Genomic DNA, 20322 nt, shown 5'->3' on the forward strand with positions numbered 1-20322 from the left:
TGAAGGGAAGAAAATCGAAAGATACATCTGGGGACTGGTGCCTCCGTACCAAGGAAATGTCCTATCATCAAACCCCACTACTTTCGACAGTGCCAAGCAGCTGGCACAGCGACTCATCGATCATGGAGTCCAATCCCCAACAGCGACAACAACTCAAGTCGTCTCAGAACCCTCAAAACCCGCTGACTCTAAGCGGAAGTTCTGGGATGACAAAAAGAAGCAACGAGCTGCCAAAAAGCAGCAAATTGTGGCTGTACATGCTGCAATAACCCCTGCTGCTGCTACTGCTGCAGTGGGACAGTATGCTGGAAGTTTGCCCAAGTGCAACAAATGCAACTACCACCACGATGGCCCCTGCCATGAAATGCAGTGCTCTAACTGCCACAGGAAAGGATACACAGTCCGTTTCTGTAGGTCTCCGGCAAGACCGATCACTCAAGTTCCTGGCTCAGGCGCGAGCCCAACCTGCTATGGATGTGGTGAAGCAGGCCACTAGAAGAGGGACTGCCCCAAAGCAAAGAATGTAGGTGGATCGGGGAGAGTACTGACAATAAGCCATGGGGAAGCGGTTGCTGACCCAACGGTGGTGACTGGTACGTTCCTTCTCGATAACTCCTATGCATGCATTCTGTTCGATAGTGGAGCGGAGCGAAGCTTCATGAACCATAAATTTGCTCACATACTTAAACAACAAACGCACGCACTTAAAGAACAATTCACGGTAGAAATGGCTAATGGGAAAACTGAAAGCACCAGGAGCATATACTTAGGATGCAACCTAACTCTAGATAACCATTCATTTCCAATCGACCTCATGCCGGTTTCAATTAAAAGCTTCGACGTTATCATCGGCATGGATTGGTTGAGTCTTCATCGCGCCGACATCATGTGCTACGAGAAAGCAATCCGTCTGAACCTCCCGTCTAACGAAACTCTTATAGTCTACGGCGACAAATCCAGTACAAGTCTTCGTATTATCTCCAGTATTCAAGCACATAAATATCTACGTAAGGAATATCGTGCATTCCTTGCTCACGTTGTCGATACAAGCCTAGGAACGAAAGAAATAAAAGACATTCCAGTAGTGAGCGACTTTCCCGACATTTTCCCAGAAGAGCTACCAGGATTACCTCCGCAATGACAGGTCGAGTTCAGAATCGACTTAGTTCCAGGAGCTACCCCTGTAGCCAAGTCGCCCTACCGATTAGCACCAGCAGAGATGCAGGAACTATCCGGTCAACTTAATGAACTGCTCAACAAGGGTTTCATAAGACCAAGCTTCTCACCTTGGGGAGCACCGGTCTTGTTTGTTAAGAAGAAAGACAGATCATTCTGTATGTGTATCGACTACAGGGAACTCAACAAACTGACAGTCAAGAATCGATACCCTCTACCTCGCATAGACGACCTATTCGACCAACTGCAAGGGGCGAGCTACTTTTCCAAAATTGATCTGAGATCCGGATATCACCAGCTACGAGTGCTAGAGGAGGATGTTCCAAAGGCAGCCTTCCGAACTCGTTACGGACACTACGAGTTCGTGGTGATGCCATTCAGACTGACTAATGTGCCCGCAGTTTTCATGGATCTGATGAATCGAGTATGCCGACCTTACTTGGATCAGTTCATAATTGTTTTCATCGATGACATTTTGATCTACTCCCGGAGTAAGGAAGAGCACGGCAATCACCTACGACAAGTTTTAAGAACTTTACGAACAGAGAAACTCTACGCGAAGTTCTCGAAGTGTGAATTTTGGATCCGAATTGAAGAGTCGAATTCTTAGGACATGTGGTAAGCAAAGAGGGAATCCACGTGGATCCATCCAAAATTAAAGCTATTGAGAACTGGCCAGCACCGAAAACGCCTACAGAAATTCGTCAATTTCTAGGTCTTGTTGGCTACTACCGCAGATTTATACAGAACTTCTCCAGTATTGCGAAACCTCTGACAACCCTGACCCAGAAAGGCGTGGCCTTTGACTGGGAAGAGAAACAGGAGAGAGCGTTCCAAACGCTCAAGCGAGCCTTGTGCACCGCACCAATACTATCCCTACCCGAAGGGATAGAGGACTTTGTGGTCTATTATGATGCGTCAAACCAAGGGCTCGGTTGTGTCCTAATGCAACGGGGTAAGGTCATCGCCTACGCCTCAAGACAGCTGAAGACACATGAAGTCAACTACACCACACATGATCTTGAGCTGGGGGCAGTTGTGTTTGACCTGAAGATCTGGAGACATTACTTGTATGGCATGAAAAGCACCATTTTCACTGACCACAAGAGTTTACAACACATATTCGATCAGAAGGAGCTCAACATGCGTCAACGACGGTGGGTCGAGTTACTCAATGACTACGAATGCGACATTCGTTATCATCCGGGTAAGGCCAACGTAGTAGCAGACGCCCTAAGTCGGAAGGAATATTCTGGTCGAAGAGTCAAGTCGTTGACAATGACTATCCATTCGCACTTGTCTAAACAAATTTAGGCAGCTCAGCTAGAAGCTATGAAACCTGAACATGTGGCGAGTGAATCCCTCAGAGGAATGGATAAGAACTTAGAAGCCAAGGGTAGCGGAACCCTATATTTCATGGACCGGATCTGGACCCCGAAGCATGGTGGTTTCCGAGACTTGGTCATGACCAAGGCGCACAACACTCGGTATTCCGTCCACCCAGGTTCAGATAAGATGTATCTGGATCTTAAAAAGCTATACTGGTGGCCTAATATGAAAACAGAGATTGCTACCTTCATAAGTAAATGCCTTACTTGCGCAAAGGTCAAGGTCGAGTACCAGAAACCCTCTGGTTTACTGCAACAACCAGAAATCCCAGAATGAAAGTGGGAGCGGATCACTATGGATTTCATAACCAAGTTGCCCAAGACAACGGGTGGACTTGATACCATATGGGTCATCGTTGATAGATTGACCAAGTCTGCATACTTCCTACCTATCAAGGAAACTGATAAGATGGAGAAACTTACGAGAACATACATTAGGGAAATCGTGCGACTGCATGGTGTTCCTATATCCATTATCTCCGATAAAGATAGTAGGTTCACCTCGAGATTTTGGCAATCGTTGCAACATTCCCTGGGAACAAGGCTAGACATGAGCACAGTCTACCACCCTCAGACCGACGGGCAAAGTGAGAGGACCATCCAAACACTGGAAGATATACTGAGAGCCTGTGTGATTGACTTTGGAAAGGCATGGGATACCCAATTACCTCTTGTCGAATTTTCCTACAATAACAGTTATCACACGAGCATCAAGGCTGCCCCATTTGAAGCCCTCTACGGCCGGAACTGCAGATCCCCTCTGTGCTGGACTGAAGTGGGTGACACCCAGTTAGCTAAAGGGCAAGCTTCTGACAGTACTCTCACAGGCTCGGAAATCATTCAGGAAACGACGGAGAAGATCGTTCAGATCCGTGAACGATTGAAAGCTTCCAGAGACCGACAGAAAAGCTACGCCGATAAACGTAGAAAACTGTTGGAATTCCAGGTGGGCGATCGTGTTTTATTGAAGGTCTCACCCTGGAAGGGCTTGATACACTTCGTAAAGCGTGGAAAGCTAAATCCAAGCTACATTAGGCCCTTCGAGATTCTCGCAAGAATCGGCCCAGTGGCTTACAAACTCAATCTACCGAACGAACTTTGTAACGTACATTCTACCTTCCACGTTTCCAACTTGAAAAAGTGTCTATCCGATGAGACTCTTGTAATCCCACTTGACGAGATCGAGATCAACGAGAGCCTCAACTTCGTGGAAGAACCTATAGAAGTCATGGACCGTGAGGTCAAACAGACGAAGCAAAGTCGTATCCCGATTGTGAAGGTTCGCTGGAACGCCAAGCGCGGGCCGGAATTCACCTGGGAACGAGACGATCAGATGAAACTGAAATATCCTCATCTTTTTACTTAGATATTTGTAATAATCTAGTAACTTAAACTCAAATTTCGGGACGAAATTCCCTTAACAGGGGGATGATGTGGCAACCCGAAAAATTTCTCGCGTGCACTCTTCGATTCTTTCCAATATTAGACTTATTTTACTATATGGTAATACCCTTTAGAGTCTAATGAAGCGTTCTAAATGTGATATAATCAAGTTAGGAGTGTTAAGAAGGGTTAACTCAAAGTGTAGGAATCAAAACCGAGCCAAACACTCCAACACATGGAGTGTGCGGCCACACACTCTTGTTTGCGGCCTCACACCTTCCCAACCGCACACTCTATGCATATATACCATACTTGAATCATTTTTGAACACTTCCTTCATTTCTTCAAACATAGAACACGAAAATCCTCTCAAGTATCATCCATTCTCCTTGAAGATCTTCATAAAAGGTACCAAGAACACCAAGAACACCATGTTTCTGGCAGCACACATGGCCACACACAGGGCCGCACACATGTGCTGGCAACACACTAGGCCGCACACCTGGCCGCACACACACATATAGTGTGTATTTTGGCCATACACCCTCTTGTATAGCCTTATAAACCCCTATACAATCATATGTGATTATAACACTTCATTATAAGTGTTTACTAGTCCCTAAGGTGGTCCCAAAATCATCAATTAGTTGTTCATAACACTAATTAAATCCATATATGTGCCTATATATGCTAAATAGGATTCGCGCGTGTACTCAAGTCACCACTTGGCACCTAGCGTCTAATCCAACATTGTCATCAGAACCACTCACTACAGGTGAGTTTATACCCCTTTAATTAACCTTTGAAATACTTTTAAATGTTTTAAATACTTTTATGAGGGGGAATACAAGTTGAATACTTATAGTTATTACATCAATCACATGTGATTAATAACTAAGAAAACCAATGATTTTATCAATGTCCAAACTGTTTATCAAACTGCTTTACTTCAAAATGTTTTACAAACTCTTTTACTCATCAAATACTTTTATTTAAACCTTGTTATACTTCTTATAAATTGCATGCCCATATATGTATAGATATATAAGAAATGTTTAAAGGGCTTAGGAAGGCCATCCGCCCTATTTCCTTTTTCTCGATTTGGATGTGGTCTGGTGGGATTTCGGGTAGCCGTCCGAAGGTCGTTTCAATATTAATTATATATTAAATGTACATATATAGACATAAAAGTACTTTCATTTTCATGCGTATTAGTCACAACATTAGTAAGTTAGCATCGGGGTAACACAGGATCATACTACTACAATTTCTAGATCCATGAGTCAGTTCATTCGTGAGTTAATGCTTATTACTATAAGAACATATACAACTATACTAGAAAGAGAACATATACAACTATACTAGGACGAGAACATATACCACGATACTAGAACAAGTAACATTACATTACCTATACATGAATACGTTAACAATTGTGATCCACTGTATGGGAGCATGCCTTAATTGTCATGACCCGGGTTGTAGCCAGAGTCTCTTGAAGGGAGAGCGTGAGTTTGCGTATAGATCTATACTGGATTGACTATCCTACACCTTGCTGCTAGCTACAACCGGACCGGCAGGTCTGCGGGTGCCAAACGTCATACCTTATTTTTCGACTATATGTTGTCGTTATTACCAGTCTATAGTATGGTGCAATTTATCACATGATACCTTAATATAAATCCGGTTTAAGGTAGTTAGTACAGCAGTAGTTCCTATAATACAACACTATAGTACTACAATGATTTACCCATTACATATATTTAGTGATTATTTCACTTAAACATTAATGTACAAACTATATTTTGTTAAATGATAGTTACACTTGGGAAATTACACACTTTTACAACAAACGAGCATACAAAACAGTTACGCCTTGGGAGAAGGCTACTTTTAATAGAAAATATAGGTTTTTCTGAGGGATTCAAACTTTTACAAACACTTACAAACATTTACATACATTTTACAAACTTACACTTGCGACATGTTCAAACGTTTTGATAACAAACACCGACACTAAAATACTTATGATCTCACCAGCTTAATGCTGATAAACTCTTTCAAAATAACTTGTATTCTCAGGTCATCAGTAGACAGGTACAGAGACCAGCTTTTGAGAAGATGGAGCGCATTCAGGACTCATCTCTTTATTTTGATTTACATTATTTTTGGTGTCTATAACTGTACAGAACACACTTGTATTAAAATTATATATTTAATGCAATGGATGATGTTGTTTGCTTGTTTACTATTACTGTGTTGTGATACATTACATGACGTCCTCCGTCCCTGGACGTTTCCGCCATTCTCGGTTTTGGGGTGTGACATTTCATCCACCATTAACCAACGAAAGGATAATGACAAGGTTTCCAACCTTGATGTCTTTTTCTTATGGAGCATTATTACACCCCGCGTTTTTTTGCAATATTCCTTGGTGTCTAGCTTCATATCTCTCGGATGGTGCGGTCAAGGATCGCAAAACTTCTCGAATTAATGGTGGGATGTTTGTCACCCGGTTAGCCAACTCATTTGGGTTGATGAACCGCGGTGCATGGAACTTTATGACGATGATCCCTACACCTCCATTCAATCCAATTCTTTTCCGGAGAGCAAGGATTATTGAAGACTATGGTGGTGGCCATTATGCCATTCCGAATGATGATCCGGTGGTTGGTCCCGAGGCACCGGGAAGAAGGGTTAGATCGAGGAGAGAGCGGGGTGTTGAGGAAGAGCCGCCGGTGATTCCGGTTGACAATGAAGAAGTACCAATGGATTGGTACAATGTGGAGATGAGGCGGCTACAAGATCAAATGGCGCGGGGCTTGAATTTTAGCAACCAATCACATATCCGACTTTTCGACCACTTCAACATTCCGCATATCGATGGTGGTAACTTTCCATATATTCCATCATGGGAAGAAGTGATAAGTGCAAGAAGGAGTGGTGCGGGAGGAAGTGGAGAAGGGCTAGATGATCATGATGATGATGAGGATTAGTTTCATTGCGTTTTTTTTTTAAAAACAATCTTTTTTTTGTGTTGATTTTTATTTGGTTTGTTGAATGTTTTTGAAACTTACTTTTTAATGTTTATTTGATGCTTTGACAATTTTTCAGAATTGAATTTGGAGTGCTAGCTTCAAAAGGGTTTAGAATCATAGAATCAAAGTGAGAAAGAGAGTCAAGAAATAAGAGCGTTAGAGTTAAAGTATTGAGTCCGGTCCTTAGAGACGTTGGCAAGGGAGTCTAGAAGTGAATAGAAAGTATAAAGAGTTTATTGGAAGCAGGATCAGATGCAGAATGCTATCATTTTCATTCAGTGACCCACTCGTCGAGTGCACTAAGCTGACTCGACGAGTCGCCCTTAATTCTCAAAAATCTGAAGATTTCCGCGAAGTAACTCGCCGAGTCTGGTATATACTCGACGAGTCGTTTGGTTTCATGCCGAAGGGACTGCTGATTTGATGCTGATTAGAGTACCACTTGACTATCTATTCTTTCCATATTAATTTTTGAAGATCTTATACTGTTTTCCGCGTATTTGGAGCTACCCACACGAGATTTTGACACCCAAGATATGGATGAGCTGTTCCCATGTCTAACGTCAGTTGCAGATGGAGCTGAAGAGAAGAGATATCAACCTCGCCACTACTATCCCAGGGGAGTTTGTTCTAATTCTCTCCTTATTTTCATTATTCTTTATCATGCATAATATGCAATGAGGGCATTGCATAAATTAAGTGTGGGGTAGGGGGTTGATTACATTTTAGTAAGTTTAATTTATCCTAATTTAGGCTAATTTTTAAAAAAAATTTGCATACCAAAAATATTATTAGGACTTAATTTAGGAAATTTTGGTAAAAATGATAATTAGGATTCCATGTGTAGAATTATGTTGATAATTGCATGAAAACCCAAATGTTTAGTTGAGCCTATACACGTTATAATGCATTTGTGGCCTCCCTTATTCTAGTGAAATCATGGGACAAAAATACGACCTTGCTTTAGCCCGAGGGATGCAATATGTTTAGCATCGTGTACTAGAAATGTATCCAGGAAAATTGTTATCTTTAGCCAATAAGGGTTGAAGTTGAGCGCCCCTGCTTAAGCATGTAGGGATTTGAAAAGAAAAAAAATGATGAGACACATGTGAAAAAAAAAGGGAAAGATACCAAAGAAATCAAAAAGAAAAAAAGGTGAATTCAAAGAGATTAAAGAAAAAAATGTCAAGAAATAAAGAATTCCAAAACTTTAGTATGGTATCATAAATTATTTAGATTATGTATGCTTGGGTTGCTCAAACAAAAATACCTTGAGGTTAGGAGGTTTTCTGGGGATGGATTCAGAGGGATGCATAAAGTGGGCATTGTTCGGGAAAAGTGGGCGAATGTTTATGAGGATTGTGAGTATTTAGAATATGGGGTGGGGGGGTACTTAGGAAAAATTTTAGACACAAATGCATGTGTTGCGGTTTAGGCGTAATGGTTGGGTTGGATTGGAGTTTTCGTATGTGGTTCTATCATGATAAAATTCAGTTTTGCTTGGGGGCAAGCAAAAGACAAGTGTGGGGTATTTTGATATGTGTATAATTAGTTCATATTAAATATACATTATTATTCATTTATTAGCTAAATTATTGCATATTATGGACAAAAGGTACTTAAAAGTGTTTAAATTATGTTTTTCAGTCCAAAGATGAAGCTCGGAGGCGAAAGGAAGCGGGAGAAACAGTTAGAAGATCGAGGATGAAATAAAGAAGAAAAACACTAAAAATGGCATTGACTCGGCGATTCAGATCGACTACTCGGCGAGTCCAATCGAAGAATCGAGAAGATAATGACTCGGGATCCCAGAGAGTTATCACAATACGGGGAATGTGAGAGGGACTCGACGAGTCACCACCTGACTCGACGAGTCGGTTCGTATATTTATAGATAACTCCACAGATCGATAGAGGAGAGTTCTGGGACGATTCAGAAGTATTTTGCTACGATTGAGAAGCCAAAGAAACCCTAGAAGACGAAGTAATAAGCAAGAATTCAATCCCGAAGGAGAATTAAGGCAAATTTCATCATTCTTCTTAATCTTTTGTTTTGTCATTATGATTGAACATTTAGACTTTGTTTGTTTGCTGTTATTTACTTCAATGACGAGCTAAAACCTTTGAACTTCTGTTTGGGGATACGAAATTGATAATATGGTTTGATTTTTGGTAGGATTAATTCCATGTTGGTTAATTTAGTTATTTTAGCTTGCTAAAGAACCTTGTGTGTGAATGATAATTGATTTTCTGTTAATAGGGAGATAATTAATTAGCATGAACATCTATTAGTTATCAATCTCATATGCTTTGTGAACACTTTTGTCATATGTCTAGTGTTAATGAACATTAAACTAGGATTAATAAGGAAATCGAGTAAATTTATGTGCAAGCTTGTGAGATGACCATTAAACAAGAAGTTAATTAAAAGAATAAATTAATTAGCTATTGCAAGTCTAACTTAACCTGAATATTAAATCTAGTAAATTTAATTGAATTAGACAACTGGCCATTGTTTAAGTTAGTTTATTTGCTAAGGATTAGTGTAGTGAATGCAAAACTAATCAATTGAATCGGTAACCGACAAAAGAATTAATCCATTGCACTATTACCTTGTAATCAACCATAAGATCAATTGAGTTGAACTAAATATGTTCCTTCCCGTCATTGAATTTAGTCAAAGTCTTTGTTTTCTAGCTTTGAGTAAGTAATTATTAGTAAGTTTCTAGTCTTGTAAAACTAGAGAAAACCCCTACTTATTAATCAATTTAGATAAAATTAGTTTTTAGTTTTAATTTGCCGTTCCCTGTGTTTGATACCCTACTTATTCAACTATACCGCAATTGATAGGTTCACTGCCTTTTGTGTGTTATTTTATAATTAAAAGTAGGTTTAAAACTAGGTGAGCTTGCACACATCACCTGTTTCGTATGCGCTATGTATGTGATATATATGCTATGCTTGATATGGGCCGGAAGGCATTATGATGTGGACCGAAATGTTGGGGAGTTATGGACCGAAAGGTCGACACGGTTAGGATCGGAAGGTTTACCGGGTTGGGACGGAAGTCCCCTGAGACACCGGAAGGTCATGTGGAGTATGGCCTGGAAAGGCTTATGTGTCTAAGTGGTATATTGGGGAACTCACTAAGCTTCTTGCTTACAGTGTTTATGTGTAATGTGTTTCAGGTACTAGTGAGGACCGTGGGAAGGCGCCGGCATGACTCGTACACACACAGGCGGATTTGGATATGATTGATCTTGGGATTGATATGTTTATATTATGACTATGTTACATTGGATTTTATGGTTTGTTTTAAATGGAATTATGTTTTAAGGAAATGGTTTTTTTTTTTGAAAATTTACGTTGTTACAAACATCATATAAAAATTAACACATAATTAACCATATTTGGTTAACACAATGTATGTTATAAAATATACATTTAACAATTATTCCAGATAACAAGTAATTAAATCAAAAATAAACGTTAAACAGACAATTAATACTTGTTAGTAAATACATCTTATTAAAACTATGTTATTGAAAGTAACTATGCACTCACCTGATATAGATGGAATACTCGTGGGAAAGTCAGCTCTTTGACGGACACTTTAGATTCCCTTTAAAATGACCTAGAACATTACTAACTTAGTATTCATTCATATTTATAAAGTTAAATTGTTATAATGTTTTTATGAGATATATCAATAATCCCAAAAGAAACAACAAAGTAAGATCATATCGGAGGCAGAATATGTTTGGCTTATAAAGATATATTTTTTGGAAAATCCACTTAAAACGCCTCGCTGATCTTGCCTTGACATCATTATGATAAGTAGACCAGTCAGTATAACGAATAGTATTACTGATAAATCTTATTTATAAGTTCATAATAACGTTTACGAACATAAATATAAGTCATGTTTCTAAAACCCTATATATCCCTAACGTATGTGTGCCCGATAACCTAAAAGAATAAACCAATTCTAAAACCCTAAGTCATGTTTCTACTTACTCATCTTGTTTATTGGGTCCTATATCCGGTTCTAAAACCTTGGTTGGCCATATATTCTCCTGTCCCAAGTTTATTTTCACAATATTGATTTTGTTTTCAAATGTTGTACCAAAGCTATTTTCACAAGGTCTAATGGTATGTTTATTTTAACAGTGTATTGAAATAATTTGGCAAGTAAGTTGCTGTTTTTTATCTTTAAGCCCGTTTTGTGTATTTATCATTTTTCTACATTGAGTACTAAATTTATTCAACAATTTACGTATGGAGAATCTTCGACTTTCGTTATTTTTACTTTTGTAACATCCAATATGAAATGAAATCTCTTCCACTGTATGTAAGAAGAATCTTAAACATCAGCTTCATGTTAGAAGTTACAAAGGTAAAACATTGATAAATTTAGTATTCACTATAAACAATGATAAATACTTGAGACAAAATGAGATTAAAGGTAAAAAGTAGCCACTTATTTGCAAAACTGTTCCAATACATCATTAAAATAAAATACAATCAAACATTGGGAAAATAGATTTGGGACAATATTTGAAAACAAATTAAATTTTGTGAAAACAACCTTGAGATAAGACGTAAATAGAGGAGCTTCATCCTCACAATAACAAAATCCCATTTTAGCATTCCTTATTAAGTTTATGTTCGTAGATTAAAGAAGAAGTCATTTCAGAGGACTTAATATGGTGTAGAAGAAGAAGAATGAGCAAAAACGCGACCTAGGTTTTTAGAATCGGTTATTCTTTTAGGTGATCAATGCTTAAGGCGTACGTGAGTTGAGAGGATTTAAGGTTATTGTTGCTAACCATCTCAATTAATGAAATAACGATGAGTAAGACAAAATTGAGTTTATTTTGAAAAAATTATGTCTAAAACAAAAAAGTGCAAAACATAATCTTTTTATAAATGAGTGTTCGAGCGTTTCTAGTTTTAAGGTTTTGAAAAAATGTTAGATTTAAACAAAAAACTTCATTTGACAGTACAAACTTTTAGCTTTTAGTTTAAATAAAATGTTCTAAATCTAAAAGTTAATTCAGAAAAAGCTCTTGAACTTTTTAATCAATTTCCATAATTATCATTTTTATTTATTATGCTTCACATTTTAGATTTTAGACAAATACTATTTTTATAACTTTATATATTTTGGATTATTTTTTTTGACAAAGTTCGTATAATAAAATATAATAAAAGCTACAAATCATATAAAAGAAATCAAATTTTTGGTCTAAATAAAAAGTCAAATGTCTTTTATGCAAAACCTACTCATTTTCCCTTTTTAGTCTTTTTGGATCAAACACGCCGCAGTATTCGAAAGCTTATCCACACAAATTCATCACGCTGACACAACAAGTGCTAGATTCATTGCTTTTGAATATACGGAGGGTTATTCGATTCATTTCGTTTGTTTCCGATCGTTTCGCATAAACTGATTTGGAGGGTGTTTGGGATAACTATAGAAATCATACCTTCGATGGCTTGCTCTTCAACTTCATCCATTCAGAAAAACTTCAAGTATGATGTGTTTCTGAGTTTCAGAGGTGAAGACACTCGTACTAACTTCGTTGATCATCTTTATCATGCTCTTCATCAGAAAAGTATTCACACATACAGGGACGACGTGAGAATCAAGAAAGGGAAAAGAATAAGTGATGAGCTGATCGGATCCATTAAAGATTCAAAGTTCTACATCATTGTTTTCTCCAAGAACTATGCATCTTCATCTTGGTGCTTGGATGAACTTGTAAAGATAATGGAGTGTCACAGCACCACCGAGCATACCGCATATCCCGTCTTCTATGATGTAGAACCGTCTGAAGTCCGCAAACAAAGCGGGGCAGTAGCGGAAGCATTTGCTAAACATGAAAAGGAAGAGGCTGCTGGGAAATGGAGAGATGCTCTGAAAAAAGCAGCGGATCTGGCTGGGTGGGAGTTGAAGAACACCGCTAACGGGTATTTCCTTCATCAAATCTTTCCAATAATCTTGTATCTTGTTTATTTATGGTTTACATTTACCCTGGATGTCAAATGCTCGTACTTGATATCTTAGATTGTCATATTTGAACTCAATTTCTGAGTCGTATCTAAAAATTAAACATGGAATATGATTATACGGACTATGTTATTTTTCATGTAGGGTTGAATGTTACAGAGGGATTTTTAGCAAGCTAATTGAATCTTCTTTGAAATACAGGCATGAAGCTGAATTCATCCAAAAAATCGTTGAAGAGCTTTCACTAGAGCTACGATCTATCAGTTTCAACGTTGATGAAAAATTAGTAGGAATGGAGGCCCGGGTCAAGGATGTTGTATCAGCTTTAGGAACTGATTTTGATGATGTTTGTATGGTGGGGATCAAGGGGATGGGAGGTGCTGGGAAGACAACTTTGGCAAGAGCTGTTTTTGATCAAATCTCCTTTCTGTTTGAAGGTATAAGCTTTGTAGAGAATGTGAGGGAAGCTTCAAACACATCTTTGTTTGGTTTGAAGTCTTTGCAAAATCAAGTCCTTTCAGATGTTTTAAATGATAAAGACATCAAAGTAAGTAGTGTTTATGACGGGAAACACCAGATGAAGAGGAGGATGAGTGATAAAAAGGTTCTTGTTGTTCTAGATGATGTGGATCATATAGACCAACTTGATGCGTTAGCCGGTGAACCTGATTGGTTTAAGCCGGGAAGTAGGATTATCATTACAACAAGAGATGAGCAGGTTTTGGTAGCACACAGAGTAAAATTTATTCGTGATGTCACTCTGTTATCAGATGGAGAAGCAATTTGCCTCTTCAGTAGGTATGCATTTGGGAGAGATATTCCAATTCAAGGGTATGAAGAGCTATCAAGACAAGTTGTACGTTACGCTGCTGGTCTTCCCTTAACGATGAGAGTTTTGGGTTCGTTTCTGTGTGGTAAAATTGAGCTTGAATGGGTAGATGCCTTAGAAAGGCTTAAAACAATCCCATTAGCGGAAACTTTGAAAAAATTAGAATTAAGCTATATCGGTCTAGAGGAGGATTACAAGGAAATATTCCTAGATGTTGCATGTATCCTGAGAGGTTGGTTGAAAAACGATGCAATCAAAGCGCTTGAAAGCTGTGGATTTCATGCTAGAAATGGTTTAAGAGTTCTTCAACAAAAATCTCTCATAACTATTAATAGTAATTTTAATTATGAGCGGGTGGAAATGCATGACCATATTGTAGAAATGGGCAGGAATATTGTTCGTCGGCTGCACCCCAATAAACCTCACAAACATAGCCGATTGTGGATTAACGAAGAAATTGAAGACATATTGGCTAATGATTTGGTAAGGATTAAGTTTATTTGTAAGTTTATTTGTTATGACTTTAGATTCATGATGACTTGTTTTGGGTTACAGGGTACTAAAGCAACAAGATGTATACGATACACCATGAGATTCAATCTGGATATTGGTATAAAAGGTCTTGGAAAGATGAAGAAACTTAGGTTTCTTTCAATGTTTTTCCCATTTTCCTCTATTTCGGAATTTAATATAGTTAGCCAAGACTTTCCAAATGCTTTACAATATCTGCAAGTGGGAAATTACCCTTTTAGGTCTTTACCCAAAACATTTCAAGCAACTAATCTTGTTGGACTTGAGATGACGGACAGTAAGATCGTTCAATTGTGGGAAGGGGGAGAAAGAAAGGTATAATTCTTGTTGATTGATTGTTGTGCATGATTCATTATAATGTTGTACATCTTTTTCTTTGTTATTACACCAATATTAATATTGCTTTTTGCTTATGTTAGGTTCTTAACAAGCTGAGATTCCTTGACATCAGTTATTCAAAGTTGAGTACCTTTGACCTTGGGCTTACTCCAAATCTTGAAACCCTGACTCTTCAACAATGTTCTGATTTGGTAGAACTTCACATGCCCATTAGATGTTTAAAGCTCATATCTGTTGATCTCACACATTCAGGGTTGAGGACTGTTGACCTTGGTCTGGCTCCAAATCTCGAGACTGTGATTCTCTCTGAATGCCATAATTTGGTAGAACTTCACATGCCTGATAGATGTTTAAATCTCAGGTCCTTACTACTCTCTAATTCCAAGTTGAGTACCCTTAACATTGGGCTGACTCCAAATCTCATGTCTTTAGATCTTAAAAATTGCTGCTATTTGGGAGATTTTCACATGGCTGGTGAATGTCTAAAGCTGACCAAGCTTGACATTAATCATTCAAAGTTGAGGACCCTCGACCTTGTGATGACTCCGAATCTCGAGAAATTGGATCTTCATCATTGTTATTGTTTAGAAGAACTTTACATGGTTGATGAATGTGGAAAGCTCACCCATCTAAGAATTAGTGATTCAAAGTTGAGGACCCTTAACCTTGGGTTGACTCCAAATCTTGAGAATTTGGATCTTGATAATTGTTATTGTTTGGAAGAACTTCACATGGCTGATGAATGTGGAAAGCTCGCATATTTGAAAATTAGTCATTCAAAGTTGAGGACCCTTCACCTTGGGATGACTCTGAATCTCGAGAAATTGGATCTTCATCATTGTTATTGTTTAGAAGAACTTTACATGGTTGATGAATGTGGAAAGCTCACCCATCTAAGAATTAGTGATTCAAAGTTGAGGACCCTTAACCTTGGGTTGACTCCAAATCTTGAGAATTTGGATCTTGATAATTGTTATTGTTTGGAAGAACTTCACATGGCTGATGAATGTGGAAAGCTCGCATATTTGAAAATTAGTCATTCAAAGTTGAGGACCCTTAACTTTGGGCTAACTCCAAATCTCAAGACGTTACATCTTAAAGAATGTAGTAATTTGGTAGAACTTCACACTACCATCGGATGTCTAAAAAAGCTTGCTCACCTAGACGTAAGTGGTTGTTTGGGGTTTAACTCTTTTTTGTTTAACTTAAAAGATTATACTTCTTGTAGTGTGGATGAATCACTTGAGGTCGGTCCTTTAGCTGAGTTACATATTATCGTAAAGTCCCTAGAAAATTGCCCACTTCACCCTGACAATAGCTTGCCAAAGTTTCAGTTTAGTTGTTTTTATGAAGAAAATCGACCTTTAGTGACTGGGAATCTTGAGATGCTTATTTCTCTAGGTATGTGTGCTTGCACAAATCTTGAGACTTTTTCAGGAATCCTTTTTGGGTTACGATCTTTAAGATTGCTTAAACTGGAAGGCAACATTCTAGAGGTTCTTAAGAACTTTGACCAGTCAATGAAGGTCGATGAGTTAATTTTGTTGTCTCCAACGATTAAGCATCTTCCGGATAGCATTTGGATGTTGAAACATCTGAAATCTCTCGAACTTAATCTTTGTGTGTGGCTTGAGAAGTTACCTGAGGATCTTGGCTGGTTAGAATGTTTAGAGAAGCTGAATTTGTCATATACAAAGATTAAGCATCTTCCGGAAAGCATTTATATGTTGAAACATCTGAAATCTCTCGAACTTAGATTCTGTTGCTTTTTTGAGAAGTTGCCTGAGGATCTTGGCCGATTAGAATGTCTAGAGGATCTAGCTTTATCTTTTACAATGATTAGCCATCTTCCAGATAGCATTTGCATGTTGAAACATCTGAAATCTCTTGAGCTTATTTCTTGTTCGTTGCTTGAGAAGTTACCTGACGATCTTGGCCGATTAGAATGTTTACAGAAGCTATCCCTAAGGAAGTGTGAATTTTTGCAAGATATCCCGAATAGCATCGGTACGATGAAATGTCTAAAATATCTCCATCTCCCCTATTGCACTCGAGTTGAGGAATTGCCTGAGGAACTTGGAAGTTTCGAATCTTTAAAAGAGTTGGATATACAAGGTACAAGCATAAGTCATCTTCCAAAGAGCATTTTTTTGCTGAAAGATCTACATATTACTGGGCCAAGAGGGATTGCTCAGTTATGGGGTTTTACACCCGAGATACAAACCCCAGAATGCAAAACAACCTATGTCCGCCTAAATGGTGATGGGATGGTTTTGAGAATCTCAGAAGGCCCGGGAAAGCCAATTCAGAAAGAACTATTGTCACAGGTGCTTTCTATTTTTTGTTGATCATCTTAACCTTTTGAACTGATATGAAAATGATTAATTTTCAGCAAAAATAAGCTATTATATAAAAAAGTACATGTACTATACGTATAAGAAGAAACAGTGTTATAGTTTTAAGCTTTTGTTTCTTATTCATTGTTTAAAATTTTTTTTTGGAGTAAAATCGGCCATGACTTGGATCATCTTGTCAATTAGAGTTAAGTTGAAAATCATGTTATAACTTTGTTCATCTTAATGTAAGGTCTCATGTTAACTACCTAAAGTAGCTAGTCATTTGTCTATGGTATATTCTGATATGCAAAACTGTTACGGCTAAATGCTAGAAATAACAATGTACTTCCATTTGATTGTGTATTATAGCATTTGGCTTCCACTTCATTCTATTTCAGCATTGTACTTCCAAACTTTTTCTTATTAGGACATTATACTTCAAAAAATGTAACCAGTTATATCAGTGAAAGTGGTACAAACTAGTGTTTAACTTCTGAAATTGAAAGGTTTTATTGAATGATTGAAGATAGAAATGGAAGATTACAAACTATTATTGAAATTCGAGAGGTCAAGATCTCTCCCAAAGTGATTTCTCACCAAAATACGCTTCAAAATGCCAAATTTCCTAATACCAACCTGTTAATACTCACACAACCGACCTAATCTAATAGAATGACCAAAATGCCCCTGCCTTACTACTTTATTACATACCTGCCACATATTTCCTAGCCCTTAAAAAGACTACTAGGAAGTGAACCAGAAAGTTTCTCTTTGTATTTGAATGATATTACTATAATTGGTGGTTTTTTCAAAGTACAATGCTGTAACAGGAAGTAATGAAAGTAAGATACTATATATATATATATATATATATATATATATATATATATATATATATATATATATAATTCCCTCTTACCATATTGGCTAACAGGACAGAAATTTTAATAAGAAATTTTCAAAGTTGAATGTCTTAATAAGAAATTTTATTAAAAGTGCAATGTTGTAATCAAAAGAAATCAAATTAGGATGATATAATAAACAAATGTAAGAAAGTGCGTACAATGCTATTTCTTGTATTTAGCTCTATATGTAGGATTGTAGGAGTTATCATACAGAATATAACTGGTCGTGATCTTAAAATATGTGCAGATACTGGGAGAATGAGAAGGTGCGACTAGACTACAGGCCAGTTCACATGAACACTCTTGATGATGAAGTCGACGGTTTCGCTCGTATATTAATGGCATCCTCCCAAGGATCAAATCTGCTGTTAACCATTATCAAGAATTATTTTATTGTATGCACAATTTTGATAATAAATTGTTGCACGTACAACCCTAAAATCATGCACATAAGTCGTCTTTGGAAAATCTCATGGTAGTTCTTGTGATGCTTTGTATTTCAAATTACTATGATTTTTTCTTATTGCTTTCACTTGTCATCGATAAAGCCAAAGTGATTAACAATAACTAATAAGGGTCCCATTGTTCGAGCCTTGAAAACCACGACCTCCAGTCGCCGGAGTAGTTCACTGTTTAATGTATTATTATCATTCTCTTTTTATGTTATATATAGGTTCGATATATTAATTTCTCTAGTGTTGATTCAAATACCGATATATAGAAACATACAACGTCTGAATTAATTCAAAAAAGCTAGAAACGTATTATATTAATATAAGATCTGCCTGTTACAAAAAGCTGGCAAGAAATACAAACTAAGTTCAACTTATATCTACATGTGCAGAGAGTTGGATGATGCACGATGATCGGAAACAAGTTTCAACAACTACTAAAAATTAATTAAAACTCATTCTTATCCCTCATTTCTTCAAGAGCTAGTGTGCCTGCGTTTGATGTCGAGCTTTTTCCTTCTCCTTCACCTCACTTCCTTGACTCTTGTCATAATCTTCAAGATCAAAAACAGTAAATCAATTAAACGAATTGAAAAAAAAAAAAAAAAAAACCAGTTCTTGATTCAATGTGATCAACAAAATCTACCAGGATGATTGCCATGGACGTCCTTATCTTCATCGTCATGAGAAAGCGATTGGTTGCCTCCATAAATTCCTCCAAAACCTTCCTCATCTGATCTCGTAGCGTACCCTTCTCCAAACGAATGTGACATCACATCCCTAATGAAACCCACCAGAAAAAATCAATTAGTTCATGTTTATATTGATTAATTACATATATAACGACATTATGAGATCACTCAAAGAATTAGTACCCCTTTTTCTGAGCTTCCTGAGTTTCTTCTTTCTTCTCCATGTTCTCAGGCTCTTCGGCTCCTGCGGATGCCTGTTGGAATCTTACAGTTTGGAAGACCGGAGTTGCTTTTCCGGCGAAGTTGTTTGAGGTGGCGAAGAGAGTAGAAACGGCTGGTTTGGTTTGAATCGGAAAGGATTTGATGGCGCTGAACATATCCGTGTTGCTTCTGTTTTAAAATTGGGATCGGAGAGGCGAGGATTTATGATGATGATAATGGGAGATGAATATGTGAGGGGTTTTACACGTGTCATGCAGAGATTGACACGTGTGGTCTTGGAAGACGTTGCATAAATGGCTGTTTGACATTTGCCAGTGAGATGCTGAAGCTCGTCTCGAGACATTGAAAAGAAAAGGAAAAAACTGAAGTATTCGATGTCGATATCTTAGGGCTTAAGGCTTGAGGATGTCGGCAATGGTATAGCAAACACGTCACACATCATCGCCTCCGACAGAGGAGAGAGGGGAGGTGGTTAACGATTGATTTGTTTTTATTTTTCAAATTCACACCCTTTATTTTTATCAAATTTAATTTTCAACCACCTTTTTACCCATTACATATTTCAACTATTTCTTTAAAAAAAAAAAAAAAAAAAAACCAGCCCTATGTTTAAAAAATTCAATTTTTTTAACCTTTATCCTACTACTATAAATACACATCAACCTCCGATTCTTACGGTACAAAACTTTACAATATCAACCTCTCTCAACCCCTCAAGTGTTATTTCTCAAATGTATTTTCCTACCCAACTAAACTCCTCAAGAAGAAACAAGAAATAGCTTCAAGAACTTCGTCAACTAACTTGTTGTCTTTGATGTACCGACTTCAACTTGATGGACTCATCTACTCACCACCAATGTATCACTATATCGGAAATGTTCCATATTATACATATGGGGCAAACCAACCCTAACCCTAATTTCAATCCCAATCCATACCTTAACTCGATTTTAATGCATTTCAAACATTGCAAGAAAATCCATTCCAATCTCAACCTTGTATTGTTGAATCCGAAGATG

At 37.6% G+C, this 20322-nt stretch overlaps 2 protein-coding genes across 3 annotated transcripts; one reads left to right on the forward strand and one right to left on the reverse strand.

The window, feature by feature from the left end:
* The first annotated feature begins 12283 nt into the window (after window positions 1-12283).
* On the forward strand, window positions 12284-18460 carry LOC145097336 (TMV resistance protein N-like). 2 transcript variants are annotated; one of them, XM_079034870.1, is made up of 6 exons: window positions 12284-12957; window positions 13199-14309; window positions 14382-14672; window positions 14777-15862; window positions 16652-17023; window positions 18185-18460. In XM_079034870.1, the coding sequence occupies exons 1-6, from the start codon at window positions 12479-12481 to the stop codon at window positions 18197-18199; spliced, it is 3354 nt and encodes a 1117-aa protein (XP_078890996.1). In that variant the 5' UTR covers window positions 12284-12478; the 3' UTR covers window positions 18200-18460. The 2 variants fall into 2 exon arrangements, with proteins under 2 accessions (XP_078890996.1, XP_078890995.1); XM_079034869.1 differs by having other exon boundaries at window positions 12286-12957; window positions 14777-17023.
* Window positions 18461-18678: 218 nt separating this feature from the next.
* Window positions 18679-19495, reverse strand: LOC145097339 (late embryogenesis abundant protein). Its single transcript, XM_079034874.1, has 3 exons — window positions 19265-19495; window positions 19036-19169; window positions 18679-18943 (listed from the first exon to the last, which is right to left on the reverse strand). Exons 1-3 carry the CDS (start codon window positions 19456-19458, stop codon window positions 18873-18875), a joined length of 399 nt encoding a protein of 132 aa, XP_078891000.1. The 5' UTR covers window positions 19459-19495; the 3' UTR covers window positions 18679-18872.
* Window positions 19496-20322: the final 827 nt, after the last annotated feature.

This window comes from Lactuca serriola, chromosome 4 (assembly GCF_051521515.1).
Source record: "Lactuca serriola cultivar US96UC23 chromosome 4, Lser_US96UC23_V15, whole genome shotgun sequence".
Classification (NCBI taxonomy): domain Eukaryota; kingdom Viridiplantae; phylum Streptophyta; class Magnoliopsida; order Asterales; family Asteraceae; genus Lactuca; species Lactuca serriola.